This window comes from Myotis daubentonii, chromosome 3 (assembly GCF_963259705.1).
Source record: "Myotis daubentonii chromosome 3, mMyoDau2.1, whole genome shotgun sequence".
NCBI classification, from domain to species: domain Eukaryota; kingdom Metazoa; phylum Chordata; class Mammalia; order Chiroptera; family Vespertilionidae; genus Myotis; species Myotis daubentonii.
Genome location: NC_081842.1, coordinates 216,331,426 through 216,345,822, shown reverse-complemented (window position 1 = coordinate 216,345,822; position 14,397 = coordinate 216,331,426). Strand labels below are relative to the sequence as shown.

The 14,397-nt window shown below is 63.9% G+C and overlaps 1 protein-coding gene across 9 annotated transcripts in view; it reads left to right on the top strand.

Moving 5' to 3' along the window:
- The window catches only part of CAMTA1 (calmodulin binding transcription activator 1), a 683,296-nt gene that overhangs the window by 595,541 nt on the left and 73,358 nt on the right, over positions 1–14,397 (top strand). For all 9 annotated transcript variants that reach the window (XM_059691394.1, XM_059691396.1, XM_059691393.1 and 6 more), the window contains 4 exons: positions 389–529; positions 1,843–3,683; positions 7,673–7,799; positions 13,605–13,739. In XM_059691394.1, the coding sequence (XP_059547377.1) occupies positions 389–529; positions 1,843–3,683; positions 7,673–7,799; positions 13,605–13,739 (2,244 nt within the window). The remainder of the gene's footprint in view (positions 1–388; positions 530–1,842; positions 3,684–7,672; positions 7,800–13,604; positions 13,740–14,397) is intronic.

Genomic DNA, 14,397 nt, shown 5'->3' with positions numbered 1-14,397 from the left:
GGGCAGGTCCTCCCCAGCCCGCTGCTGCGACCCCGCCTGACCGCCCGCTGGGTCCCCACGCCCTCACTCCGGGAGGTCCTTTGTCTCCCACTCCAGGGCCCCGTGAAGAGCCACCTGGTGCCCTTGCACTTGGGGAAGCCAGAGCAGATCCCTAGGCAGCCCACTGCCGGCTGCATCCGAGGGGAAGGAGGGAGGGGGAGCAGGGGAAGAGCAGGGAGCCCCCCGGGGTGGGGGGGAAGCTGGCAGGGCAGCCTGGGCTCCCTCCAGCCTCCTCCTGTGTCCCTGGAGCCAGCCTCCCAGCAGGGAGGGGAGGGGCTGAGCTCTGGGGGGCCTGGTCCCCGCCCTCCCAGCGCCCTGCAGCCTCTGACCCCGCCCCTGTCTCCCCCAGTTCACGGCATCAAGTGGACCTGCAGCAACGGCAACAGCAGCTCGGGCTTCTCCGTGGAGCAGCTGGTGCAGCAGATCCTCGACAGCCACCAGACCAAGCCGCAGCCGCGGACCCACAACTGCCTGTGCGCCAGCGGCCTGGGTGAGCGGGTGGGCACGGCGGGGGACCCACTTGGGGCAGAGACAGCAGTTCCCAAGGAGGCAGCTCCCCTGGGAGTGGGGGCAGCAGAGTTGGGGTGCCTGGGGATGGGGCTCCAGGCCTCTGTCCACCCACCACAGTGCCCTCCAGGCCTCCAGTGCCCTTGGGCCATGTCAGCAGGGGGCCCTGGTCCCTTGGCTCCCGGGATCAGTCCTGAGTCAATGGGCCACTCAAGCCAAACCGCTGCCTTTCACCTCCGTCTCCGCCAAGCGTCCAGGGTCCCGTGCTCTCCATCCCAGTGTCTCTTCCTGGTAACAGTTTGCTCTTTGAAGTGTGCGTCCCGCCCCCTGCGCGGCCCTAAGGAGAAATTACCGTTAGAGGCCACCTCGCTTCCCCGCAACGTCTGCCTGCATTTAGGGATCACGGTGGCGAGGCTGCGACGGGGTCGGGGGAGGATTCACCCTTTTATAAAAGCAAACTGACCCTTACCAGGCGGGATGGAAATAGGGGTGGAGTGGGCGAGAAAAGCGGGAGAAGCGTCCTGGGGTCCTGGCGGGCGTGAACCCTGACCCGCTGGGGCTCGGACGCCGTGCGGCTCTTCCTTCTCTGCCGCTGAGCCGGGTGGGGGCTCTGTCCTTGCTGCGTTTTATAAAGAGTTTGCCCCACAAAGAGCTGAGGACAGGTCAGCCAGCTGGACAGAGGGTGGTGGCCCCGAATTCCTTGCGGCCCACAGAGCAAAGTCTGGGCCCCCCTTTGGCCTTGGGACCTGGGAGCCACCGGTCCCAGGGGGCTCCCTGCGCCGGGAGGAGAGGGGCTTCCTGCAATGCTGCCCAGCCTGCGGGCCTGGACGCTTCCAGGGGGTGGAGAGGGACCAGGCCACCCCCCGGCTGAGCCCCGCCAGCGAGAGCCTGGCCAGGGAAGGCGGCTGCTCCGAGGGTGGGAGGGTCTCCCCGGAAGATGGACTTCTCTCCGTCCTCTCCTCCCCGCCTCCCGTGGTCGGGGCACTGCTGCCACCACTTGCAAAGTGAATGGAGGAAAGGGGGCCTGGTGTGGAGGGTGGGGACCAGGGCACATGAGAGCCTGGGGCCGGGGGTCAGGAGGCCCCAATCCTGAGGGGCTGCTACACGCCAGCCCCAGGGGCTCGGGGGCTCCCGGGAGGGGCTTTGCCAGCTGCCAGCTGCTCAGAGACAGGTCTGCTGCAGCCCAGCTCTGACTCTCTCTTTGTGTGCGTGTGTGTGCGTGTGTGTGCGCGCACACGTGTGTGTTTGCGTGTGTGTGGCATGCGTGTGTGCGTGCTGTGCCTCTGCCCTCTGCAGGAGCGGGCAGCAGCGTGCACCACAAGTGCAACAGTGCCAAACACCGCATCATCTCGCCGAAGGTGGAGCCGCGGACGGGGGGCTACGGGGGCCACGCGGAGGTACAGCACAATGACGTGTCGGAGGGCAAACAGGAGCACAGCCACGTCAAGGGCTCGAGCCGCGAGAAGAGGAACGGCAAGGTGGCCAAGCCCGTGCTGCTGCACCAGAGCAGCACCGAGGTCTCGTCCACCAACCAGGTGGAGGTGCCCGACACCACCCAGAGCTCCCCCGTGTCCATCAGCAGCGGCCTCAACAGCGACCCCGACATGGCGGACAGCCCCGTGGTCACCGGCGTGTCCAGCATGGCGGTGGCCTCCGTGATGGGGAGCCTGTCCCAGAGCGCCACGGTCTTCATGTCCGAGGTCACCAACGAGGCCGTGTACACCATGTCCCCCACCGCCGGCCCCAACCACCACCTCCTCTCGCCCGACGCCTCGCAGGGCCTGGTCCTGGCCATGAGCTCCGACGGCCACAAGTTCGCCTTCCCCACCCCGGGCGGCTCGGACAGCCTGTCCATGCTGCCCTCCAACGTCTCCGAAGAGCTGGTCCTCTCCACCACCCTGGACGGCGGCCGGAAGATTCCAGAAACCACCATGAACTTTGACCCCGACTGTTTCCTCAACAACCCAAAGCAGGGCCAGACGTACGGGGGCGGGGGCCTGAAGGCCGAGATGGTCAGCGCCGGCGTCCGGCACTCGCCTCCCGTGGAGAGGGCCTTCAGCTTCACCACCGTCCTCGCCAAGGAGATCAAGACGGAGGACACCTCCTTCGAGCAGCAGATGGCCAAAGAAGCGTACTCCTCGTCGGCCGCGGCGGCCGGCTCCCTCAGCCTGAGCGCGGGCCCCGGCCTGCTGCCGTCGGGCGGCGGCCTGAGCCCCAGCACCACCCTGGAGCAGATGGACTTCAGCGCCATCGACTCCAACAAGGACTATGCGTCCAGCTTCAGCCAGACGGGCCACAGCCCCCACATCCACCAGACCCCCTCCCCCAGCTTCTTCCTGCAGGACGCCAGCAAGCCCCTCCCCCTCGAGCAGAGCGCCCACAGCAGCCTGAGCGACTCCGGGGGCACCTTTGTGATGCCCACGGTGAAAACGGAGGCCTCCTCGCAGACCAGCTCCTGCAGCGGCCACGTGGAGACACGGATAGAGTCCACCTCCTCCCTCCACCTCATGCAGTTTCAGGCCAATTTCCAGGCCATGGGTGCGGAAGGGGAGGTCACCATGGAGACCTCGCAGGTGGCCGAAGGGGGCGAGGGCCTGATCAAGTCCGGGGAGCTGCAGGCCTGCGGCTCCGAGCACTACCTGCAGCCCGAGACCCCCGGGGTGATCCGCAGCACGGGCGGCGTCCCCCTCCTCCCGGGGAACGTGGTGCAGGGACTGTACCCCGTGGCCCAGCCCGGCCTCGGCAACGCCTCCAACATGGAGCTCAGCCTGGACCACTTCGACATCTCCTTCAGCAACCAGTTCTCCGACCTGATCAACGACTTCATCTCCGTGGAGGGGGGCAGCGGCACCATCTACGGGCACCAGCTGGTGTCGGGGGACGGCGCGGCGCTCTCGCAGTCGGAGGACGGGGCCCGCGCCCCCTTCGCCCAGGCCGAGATGTGCATCCCCTGCTGCAGCCCCCAGCAGGGGAGCCTGCAGCTCAGCGGCGCCGAGGGCGGGGCCGGTGCCATGGCCTACATGCACGTCGCCGAGGTGGTCTCGGCCGCCTCGGCCCAGGGCACCCTGGGGATGCTGCAGCAGAGCGGACGGGTGTTCATGGTGACCGACTACTCCCCGGAGTGGTCCTACCCGGAGGTAAGTGGCAGCTGCCATCTCCTCCCCGTCACCCATCGTCTCGCCTGCTCACCCCCAGCGTGGAGCTGAGGGAGCTCATTTGCATGTGGCTTTCCAGACCACGAAGGCCCAGCTGGCCCCTCCCAGGTCACCTGAAATACCTCCCCTCCCCAGCCCGGTGCTCAGTCTCCATCACAGCCAGTAGCTTTAGGCCAAGGGTCTCCGCGGAGGCCAGGGGGCCCTCCGGCCAGAGCAGTCCGCTGCCACCTGGCTTACGTGTTAAGATCCCGCCTATATTCTTCTTTGCTTTTGGGGAGGGGCAGGGGAGGCTCCTAGAGCTGGAAAAGACCATTTGAAAGTCAGCGTCATAGATCAGCCATGTCTGCTGCTCATTCATTGCTAAACAAAAGGATACAAAGCAAAAACCAATTCCCAACAAATGAAGAGGGAGGGCACAGCTTCTGAATAGGCTTCTGGAAGACTTGCTCGGTTAAATCGGACCTTGACACAATCGAAGGCATGTTAAATGGCCCCGGGACCCCCCTCCCTTTGCCCCCCCCGGCCCTCCACCCCCGAGCCCAGAGCTGCAGGAAACCCGTGGGCCATGGCGGCACGTGCTTCAGGAAGCGACCTTGGCCTTCTCTCCAGCTAGATTAGAATGACGCAGGAAGGGAGCTGCCCGGCCTTCAGCTCGCTGCACCCCGGGGCGCGCTCCTCCACTCCCCCCAGCCCACCGGCCGGGTGCTTGGAGCCCAGATGGGCCCTTTCTCCCAGTTGGTGGCTGCTCACGGCTCCCCTGGTGCCACTGCCACGTTCCCTCAATGTCAGGGCGGGGAGGGGGCTGCTGCCCGGACAAGGGAGGGATGCTCTCAAAGACCCTGAACCTCCTGGGCTCCCTGAGGCCACGGACCCCCTCCGGCCGGGCAGTGAGGGATGCTGGCCGCAGCCCAGGCACCTTCCAGGACCAGGCGCTGGCAGGGGATCCTGGGACAATGCCCACCCCGTTCGGGACTGGGTGCTGGGTGCCCGAGAGGCAACGCACCCCTCAGAGCTGGCACCCGCTGCCGAGTCTCCCACAGGCTCTGGTGAGGGGACGGTGGTGCGGGGCACGTCTCGGGGGCACGCCTGGGTGTGAAGTCTGGCTCTGCCAGACGTGGCCTCTCTGTGACTCAGTTTCCTCACCTGTAAGATGGGGATGTAACAGCACCTGCCTCGGGCGTGGTGCCAGGAGTGCTCGGTGGAGTCTTTGGCCCGTAGTCCGTCCTCAGTGGGTAGTGGTCATTCCCGGCTACAGTGCTCTCTCCACGCCCTCCTGCCTTGGTCGTGAAAAGAGGCTGCTCATTGGTTGACGGCCTACGACCATGGCGGGGTCACCTGGACGGTGGGCCTCCATGTCACGGACTTGGCCAGGAGGCTCACACCTGCTCCGCCCCCTTCCTTGATGGCAAAGCTGAGATAAAACCTGTGTGCCAGTGCCCCCAGCTCTCAGGGGCCGTGTCAGCCACTGGTGGCCCCACCTCCGGACAGGAGCCTGGAAGTACAGCCGGCGTCCAGTCGAGCAGCTCCCGCCCGTGCGCTGCGTGTGCGGGGCGTTCACATCCTCAGGCGTCCAGGCGGCCGCCCTGTGTGGTGAGGGGTCTGGATTCCAGGCCTGGCCCACGCTTCCCACAGTGACCGGGGCGGGAGCGGCCTTCCCGTCTCCACCTTGGTGCGGGGTGTGAGGACTCAGTAAGGTGCTCAGGCAGCACCCGTGTCTTCTGTCCACCTCCCACACTGCCCCCTCAGGGCTCTAGAAGGTTCCAGCCAGTTTCCCTTGCTGTGGCTCGGGGTGCCTCCCTCAGTGGCACCAATCTCAGTGACACCGTCCCAGCACCCGCCATGTTCCCCAGGACACTGAGGTTCCCTGGAGCCTGAGTCCTGCAGGAGCTGAAGGGCGGGAGGGGGAGCCCTCTTCCCCGGGGCCTCAGCCTGGGAGTGCAGGTCCTGGGCGTGCAGGTCATGGGCGTGCAGGTCCTGGGAGTCCAGGCCCGCACTCAGGCCTCCTTGGCCCGCGGGCCTTGGCCAGGGGCCTTAGGGAGGGCCCTCAGCAGGCCTGGCCTCTCTCCCTTCTGCCCGGGAGTCCCAGCCTGCAGCTCCATGCAGTTCGGCCGCTGGCCACCAGAGGGCAGCACGGGAACAGGAACCTCGAGGAGGGAGCACCTGCCCTAGTTTCCCAGCCGCCCTGGGTGATCACAGCTGCTGGGAACAAAAGCAGCTCAGATCCAATGTGATTTGGAAAATGCACAGAAACCACCCGATGTGGCTGAGTGGAGAGACCTCTGCGGAGGCCTCGGGGGCGCTACCCTCCCACGGTCCCCAGTGGGCAGCAGAGGGGACCCCCTCCTGGGTTCTCCTGGGGTAGACACCGCCTTCTCTACTGACCTCCCCTTTCCTCCCCTCCCTCAAACCCCCTGACCAGCATGCTCACCCTCCCCTGCTCCACCGGCCAGAGACCTGCTTGCTGACAGTCAGGACCCTGGTTCTAGCCAGGCTCTGCCAGGCTCCAGAGGGCTCTGTGCTGGGACACCCAGGCCTGGGACACCCCCAGTCTGTAAATATCGGTCAGGCGCACCCACTTTGCAGGAACGCCAAGGCTGGGGCCACCTTGCTGTCTCTTCTCAGAGGGTCCCCGCTCCCACAGGCAGCTCCCACTTCTGTGTTCTGTTCTCTTAACCTCCAGCTGCAGGCGGCCACACACACACACACACGCATGCATGCATACACACACGCACACATGCATACACACGCACACACATGCAAACACACAGGAGGTGCCCCTGGGCCCCAGAATCTGCCCCAGGTGCATCAGAAATCTGGGTCCTTTATCTCAGGACTCCTAGGACAGGGCGACCTCCGTGGCATTTGCTGCTCCCTCCCCTCCCCCAAGCCCTCTATGCCACCTCCCTTCACCCACTCCTGCGGCACCAGGCGGGGGAGGACGCAATTAGGGCCTTCAGGTGCCTGCGTCACCGCAGCTCAGCGCAGCAGGGCGAGGGTTGCCATGGAAACCATCCCTTGAACCGAAGGATGCTGAGCCCCTCCTGTGCGGTTGCCATGGAGAAGGCCCTGGTTCACTGTTGCCATGGAGAAGGCCCTGGTTCCGCAGTGATTCCTGCAGCCCGTTGTCCCCCGCAGCGGCCCTGGCTTCCTGCCAGCGGCTGTGGGTGCTGTCATTTTCCTCTTCCTTTTTCCGCACATGGTCACCGTGGCCTTTTGAAGCCACTGCTCTTTCACTTCCCAGGAAGCAGCGGGACGGCCCCCTGAGCTGGCCTCGTGCTGCAGGCATCCCAACGTCGGCTCTGCCTGGGGCAGGGGGCACCTGCCCAGCCAGCACCCACTCCCAGCCCCGCCCCTCCCAGAGCCCCAACTCTCCCTGTGGAACCCTAGATCTGAGCCAAGAGAAGCAAGGCCAGGGGCCCTGGAGATCAGATCCCATCAGAGAGGCGGGGCCCTGGCCTGAGAACACAGCCACGTGGCCTCCTGCTCTGGGCTCCTGTCTCTCTCCACTGCCCTCCAGACTGTGGTTGCCTCGCGGTAAAGTGACATCTCCAAAGCCAGACCTGCCCCTCCTTGGCGATCCCACCAGACCTGGGTTTCTGGTCCCTTTGCTTTACCCACCAGGCATCAGTCTCCGCAGGACACTGAGGTGCTCAGGCCTCCTCAAACCTGAGCCTCCCGCAGTCTGCCCACAGCCCGAGACAGACCCGGCCCCTGCCCTGTCCTCCCCTTCCTTCCAGGGGTCCTCCAGGCCAGTTCCCAGGAGCTTCCGGGGCTAAAAAGATTAGAAAACTCTGCTCCTGCCTGGAACCGAAATTAAGCAGGAGGGGTCAGGGGTCAGCACTGCGCCCGTGCTGGATGCCAGCTGAGGGAGCGAGGGGCACCGGGGCCCCGAGGGACCAGGGCTCCCCCACAGAGGGTGCGTCCCTCAACCCCCGGCAGCTGACGCTGTCCCCACTGTCTGTCCCCTCCAGGGAGGAGTGAAGGTTCTCATCACAGGCCCATGGCAAGAAGCCAGCAATAACTACAGCTGCCTGTTCGACCAGATCTCAGTGCCTGCGTCCCTCATCCAGCCCGGCGTGCTGCGCTGCTACTGCCCAGGTGAGAGGCGGGGCCTGGACTGGATGGACAGCGGGGCACCCTGAGCGAGCTGAGCCATCGCTCCGGGCCTCACCCCCTCAGCTGTGAACAAGTGGGCCCCGTTGGGCTGTTTAACGGCCTCTGTTCCGCTCATGGGCCCCATAGGGGGCAGGGACAGGCGGGGACTCTGGGCAATGAGCGGCCGGTGCACCCAGGCTGGCCACTGCGGAAGCTCTAACCTCCCAGCCCTGACGGGTTGCGGGAGCTGGTGGGAGGGGGGCAGGTGGGGGCCCCACAGGAGCTGCGTGAGGTCAGAGGCCGCCTCTGCAGCCCGCGGGCCTCTCTCCTCCTATGCACTCACAGTCCAAGCCAACCAAGCGCCGTACGGAACAGAGAGTCCAGGCCGTGGGCGCACAGGGCCAGTCCCCCTGGGGCGCAGGGCAGTCAGAGGCCTGGTGGGCCATGGGGGAGGGGTGTCAAACTCAGACTAATCCACACAAGCTCCTTGGAAGTTTGCCGAAGGCCTCCACCCACCCAGTGCCCCGAGAAGGTGCCTGCACAGAATTTGCTCCCGGGTTCAGAGGTGGGAGCCCCAAGGGCTGCCCCTCGGGGTTCATCATCCTCTGCTTAGCTGGTGACCCGTCTGACAACGCGTCCTCACCGCCTCCCCAGGGGCCTGTTAGCCCCACACGGGCGGGGTCTGTCTTTCTTGGTCACCGAGTCCCCCACCAGGGGTGCTCCCACCAGAGCCTTGCCCTCCTCCCACCCCCCTCCCCGCTGTCTGCCTCCCCAGCCTTCCCGACCCTCCTGCCTAGGCTCCGAGCTCAGGGCAGAGTCTCCTCCTCTCTCTCCATCTCCCTGGGCAGCTCCCAGGCTGGGCCCACAAGCTCAGCCTCCACTGGAACCCAGCACCTCCTCACCAACGTCCCAGGGAGCAGGCTCTGCCAGCCCTGTCCCTGCCGGCTGCCTCCCGAGGACACACTCAGTCCCCTTGGCTCCCCACAGCCCTACCCGGCCTGGGTCGGCCTTCACAGCGGGGCCTGTGTGGAGTGTCCCAGCCCCGCGGGAGGAGGGTGCAGGGGGCCTGGGGAGAGGGTGGCGTGTTGTTAAACTGCCCACTTATCACCTGCTGCCAGGACAGGACTGGCCTGGCCTATAAATAGCCCCACTCCCTATACCTGGCCCTCCTGGCGGGGACCCGGGCCTGCCCGTCCTGAGTTATCTGACCCTCAAAAAAGCACAACAACTGGCCTCTGCGTGCCCTCTGGACGGTGCCCTAGGCCTGGACGGGCAGATCCTGGGGCTGGGCTGGGCCAGTCACAGTGCAGCGCAGCCCGGACCAGCCGGTCCGTCCGTGTGACCAGCCGGTGGTTGACCTCTCTCAGCCTCCGTTTCCGCATCTTTCAAACCTGCCAGGCGGGTGAGAGTGCCGTGCGGGCGGCCCCGAAGCACCTGGCCACGCTCAGTGCCCGCGCGTCTGCCACGGGGCCTCTGCACTTGCTCACGGGGGCGGCGGGAGAGAGGACCGGACCCAGCGGGCTGTCCTCCTGGCCCCCGAGCACGTCTGAGTCCCCAAGCCGGCCGGCAGCCTCTGCTGGCCACCGCCCCCTGGACTTCTAACAGCCTGCTGCTCGGACCAACGGACACCGAGCGACGAGAGCCACAGCCTCAGAGGCCGACGGAGCGGGCCCTGCGGCTGGAGCCCCGTCCTGCTCAACAGCCGAGCACAGACAGGTGCCCCTGGCACACCTCGCTTTGAGGCCCGCACTGAAGCATGCCAGCCTGTCAGACAGCTCTGCCTGCACTCGTTCAGTCCTTCATTCATTTCTTCATTCACCAAATACTTTGCCAGGTACCGGGTAGGTGCCTGAAACGGAGCAAAGCGTAGAGCCAGACGTGAACCCTGACCCTGACCGTGGGGGGCGGTGCTGGCTGCTTCAGGGGTCAGCACTGGGGAGCGGGAGCTGAGCTTGAAGAAGGAACATGTGAAGCCAGAACCCAAGCAGCCTGACTGAAAAGCAGGGCTCCGAGACCTCTGTGCACACGCCGGCGCCCGAGGGGCTGAGGGGGCCATGGGAAGAGGCACCAGGAGGGGGGGCACTGCCCACAGCCTGGCACACCCGCCCGAGCCAAATGGGGGAGGGGAGTCCACCCTGACCGAGGACACGGTTCTTCCGGCCGCTGGACCCCGCCGCTGGGCTCAGCAGACACAGCGTGGGCTCTGTCTCCCTCATGATTCCAGGCCCAAGGCCGGGAGGGAGACAGGCAAGCCAGGCCCCAGTGCAGGCACAGCAGTGGTGAGGGGACTGGGACTGGGAAAGGCGGCCGGGCTCGGGAGGAGAGAGGAGCCACGACAAGAAGACTTGGCTCTCAGAGCCTGCAAGTCACCAAAAGGCGAAAGATGCCCTGGGGACTATGTCCAAGCTGGAGCTGAAGTTCAAGCCCAGTGCATGGCTCAGTGGTTGAGCGTCGACCTATGAACCTACAGGTCACAGTTCGATTCCTGGTCAGGGCACGTGACCGGGTTGTGGGCTCCATCTTCAGAAGGGGGCGTGCAGGAGGCAGCCGATCGATGATTCTCTCTCATCCATGTTTCTCTCTCTCTCTCCCTCTCCCTTCCTCGCGCTCTAAAATAATCATAAAAAAACCATTTTATTAAAAAAAAGATGCAATTCATAAGGAGGTGAGCGAGTGCCCTGCGATTTGAAGCGATGCGCTCAGCAGTTACTGAGTGGCCGCCACCTGCCAAGCATGGACCTTGGCCTTGGGCTTTAGAGGAAATGGAGACAGACCCAGTCCCAGCTCTCACAGAATTGCTGCTTCCTGCAGGAGATAGAGAACAAGGAAACACAGAAATGACCAAGAGGCTGGAGGAAATCATATCCTAAAAACGAGGTGACCGGGTGAAGCACCTCGTGAAGAGGGCAGTTCCTTCGGAAAGACTGACAAGGGCCGGCACCTGAGTGATGAAATGGAGCCAGTCATGGGAGGGATGGGGGAAGCACTCAGGCAGAGGGCCAAGGACGTGCAAAGGCCCTGAGGCAGGAAGAGACTTGGCAAGTTGCAGAGAGATAAAGTGGGGGGAGCTGAACACAGAAGGTTGGAGAAGAAACTGTGTCCATCCTTCTAAGTAATGGGGAGGAATCTGGTTTGGTCTTACTTGCAGCAGGAAGCCATTAGTTTTAGGTGGGCAGTGACGTGATGTAAATTCTGTCTTAAAATGATGATTCTGAGTGTGTGGGAGAGTGGGTCCCAGGGAGGAAGAGCAGAAGCAGGGAAACCACAGGAGGTGGCAGAGGGTGATCTTTCCTGACTCAGGGAGGAGGGCTCCCACTGGTTTAATGGAGCGTCGGCTCTGGCCCCGACACCTTCCCAGCAGGCGCAGGGCTCAGGTGTGCTGAGGGCCCCAGCAGAGGCCAGTGCAGGGGTCTGAGTGGGAAGTGATGCAGCGTGGACAGTGTGGTGGCCGTGGGACGACAGAAGGGCATGGTCCCAGGACCCACGGATGGACTGGCTCAAGGGAGGGAAAGGGAGTCCAGGAAGCATCCCGCGGGATTGGCCTGCGAGAGCGAGCGGCTGGATGGGACCCAGGAGCCCATGCTGGGTCCTCGCCATTCATCTCCCTGGAGAAGGGAGGCCGCCTTTGAATCCGCCACCTTCCCGCACACAGCAGGGTGTGCGGGCCCAGGAGACTGTGCGGGGCCAGGAGACTGTGCGGGGCCAGGAGACTTTGCGGGCCCAGGAGACAGAGGAAGAGCAGCAGATGAGAGGACCCTCCGGCCGGGGTGTCCAGGACAGAGGAGACTTGAGCCCCCCGGGGGCCAGCCGAGGGGCAGGAGGCTCCCCCCAGGAGCAGAGCTGAGCGGGCTCAGATGGTGTGCACTGACCATCCCTTCTTCCTGTGGGCAAGTCAGGCTCACCCCCAGGGCAGGCGGGTGACCACAGCATGGAGCCAGCTGGCCCAGCCTGTCGCCTGGAGCTGAGGGACCACATCAAGGTGCAAAGCCCAGGGGACCCCACTGGTCATCCCTGGCAGCGACTTCCTGAAGGCCTGCTCCAGGGACGATGGCATCACGCAGCCCCCGGCTGCTCAGAGGCCGCAGGTCAGACAGCCAGTGTCCCCACGGGAAGTGGGGCCAGGGAGCCACCCGCGCAGGGAAGTGGAGCTTTGCTCTGCCCTGGGGAGCAGCTGGCTTGGACGGCCGCCCCCAGTCTGAGCTCCTGAGACCAGCAGGCCAAACAGTAACACGATCCCCGTGTGCGTCCTCCTGGGAATCTGTCCCGGGAGGCCCCGGGCACTGGCATCAGTGGTTCCAGAAAAGCAGGGCAGAGAGCACAGAGCCCGATGCCTTCGGGGGCGAGGCCTGCGGGCGGGGCCACCCACCTGCACAGCCACCACGGCCTCCAGGCCACAGCCCCCCAAGATCTCAACAGGGACCCAGAGCCGCAGCCTCACCCCCAGAACAAAGCGGGTCTCGGCCGGGCCGGGCTCGCCTCTCGCTGATAGAACAGCCCATTCATTCGCTCAGTCGTCTTCACCCCCCTCGGCGGGGCCAGCGCAGCTCAGGAGGCCCTCCCAGAGCTTGCTGGCCAGGCGCTGGAGGGGGCACACGCTTCATGCCAGCACCCCGGGGCCCAGGGCACCGCCGAAGCTCTTGCTCATCAGGGAGGCAGAAGAACTTCTAAAAATACACGCGAGGCCGTGTAAGTGAGTCAGGACGAGCTGGCAGGGGAAGGTGAAACAGAGGAATAAGCACAAAGGACACCGAGCCCTGCCCGGGGGATGGGACGGGGGAGAGGTCAGCCACAGGGGCACTCACTCACTCACTCACTCATTCACTCACTCACTCACTCACTCACTCACTCACTCATTCACTCACTCATTCACTCACTCACTCACTCACTCACTCATTCATTCACTCACTCACTCACTCACTCATTCACTCACTCATTCACTCCTCATTCACTCACTCACTCACTCACTCACTCATTCACTCACTCACTCACTCATTCACTCATTCATTCACTCATTCACTCACTCATTCACTCATTCACTCATTCACTCACTCACTCACTCATTCACTCACTCATTCACTCACTCACTCATTCATTCACTCACTCACTCACTCACTCACTCACTCACTCATTCACTCACGCACTCACTCACTCACTCACTCATTCACTCACTCACTCACTCATTCACTCACTCACTCATTCACTCACTCACTCACTCACTCATTCACTCACTCATTCACTCACTCACTCACTCATTCATTCACTCACTCACTCACTCACTCATTCACTCACTCACTCATTCACTCACTCACTCACTCACTCACTCACGCACTCACTCACTCACTCACTCACGCACTCACTCACTCACTCACTCATTCACTCACTCACTCACTCACTCACTCACTCATTCACTCACTCACTCACTCACTCACTCATTCACTCACGCACTCACTCACTCACTCATTCACTCACTCATTCACTCACGCACTCACTCACTCACTCACTCACGCACTCACTCACTCACTCACGCACTCACTCACTCACTCACTCACTCATTCACTCACTCATTCACTCACTCACTCATTCATTCACTCACTCACTCACACACACGGAGCCGAGACAATGACACACGCGAGTGGAGTGATCCGGGCCCCTGGCTGAGCCAGGGTCCAGGGAAGGCTCCTGGAAGCAGCAGCACAGCCTTGAGGCCTCAGGGAGGAGCAGGACCGCTGGGATTCCCCGGGAAAGGGTCCTAGAGAGGAAGATGCAGGGCGCCCACCCCCCTCCTGACCGCTCTTTGTTTTCTTTCAGCCCATGACACTGGTCTCGTGACCCTACAAGTTGCCTTCAACAACCAGATCATCTCCAACTCCGTGGTGTTTGAGTACAAAGCGCGGGCCCTGCCCACACTCCCCTCCTCACAGCATGACTGGCTGTCACTAGACGGTAAGAGCAGCGCGCAGTCACTGTGCCAGGCGCCGTGGGAGAGGGACACCGGGGGACCAGGTGTGGGAAAGGAGGACGTGTCCGGGCGTCCACAGTCCTGACCAGAGTGGGTGTCCACTCCAGGAGGCCGGACTGGGTCTCTGCCCTCAGTGGGTGTCTCCCAGGGACAGAAGGAGCATGTGAGCTTGGCCTGCAGCTGTCACTCCTGGCAGCGGATCCGAGTGGCCAGTGGCCAGACAAGCCCCCTGGTCACTGCGAGGCCCTTCTTTGACAGACCCCGAGCAGCAGGGTCCTAGCACCCTCTGCTGCCCCCAGGGCTGTCCCTTGAAGCACCTGGAGGCCACCATCCAGCCCCCAGTGCTCAGAGACAGAGCGTGTGGGAGGCTGGGCGAGGCGTGGGGCTGGGCCGCTCTCAGGTTCCAAGCCTGGACCTCGAGCGAGGTTGTGTGTGAAAGCTCCTGCCTCTTAGCGGTAAGGAGCCAAACCTTCTCAGGGACGCCCGGAACACCCGCCCCCCGTGTCCAGGCCGGTTTTACTTTCCCTCTGCCCTGGAGAGCCTCTGCAGTACCCCAGGATTATGACCGTGGCTGAGGGGGTGGGCCAGGGAGCCCCCAAAGGCTCCACTGGGGCGGCAGGACTTGCTGGCCAAGGACAGGCC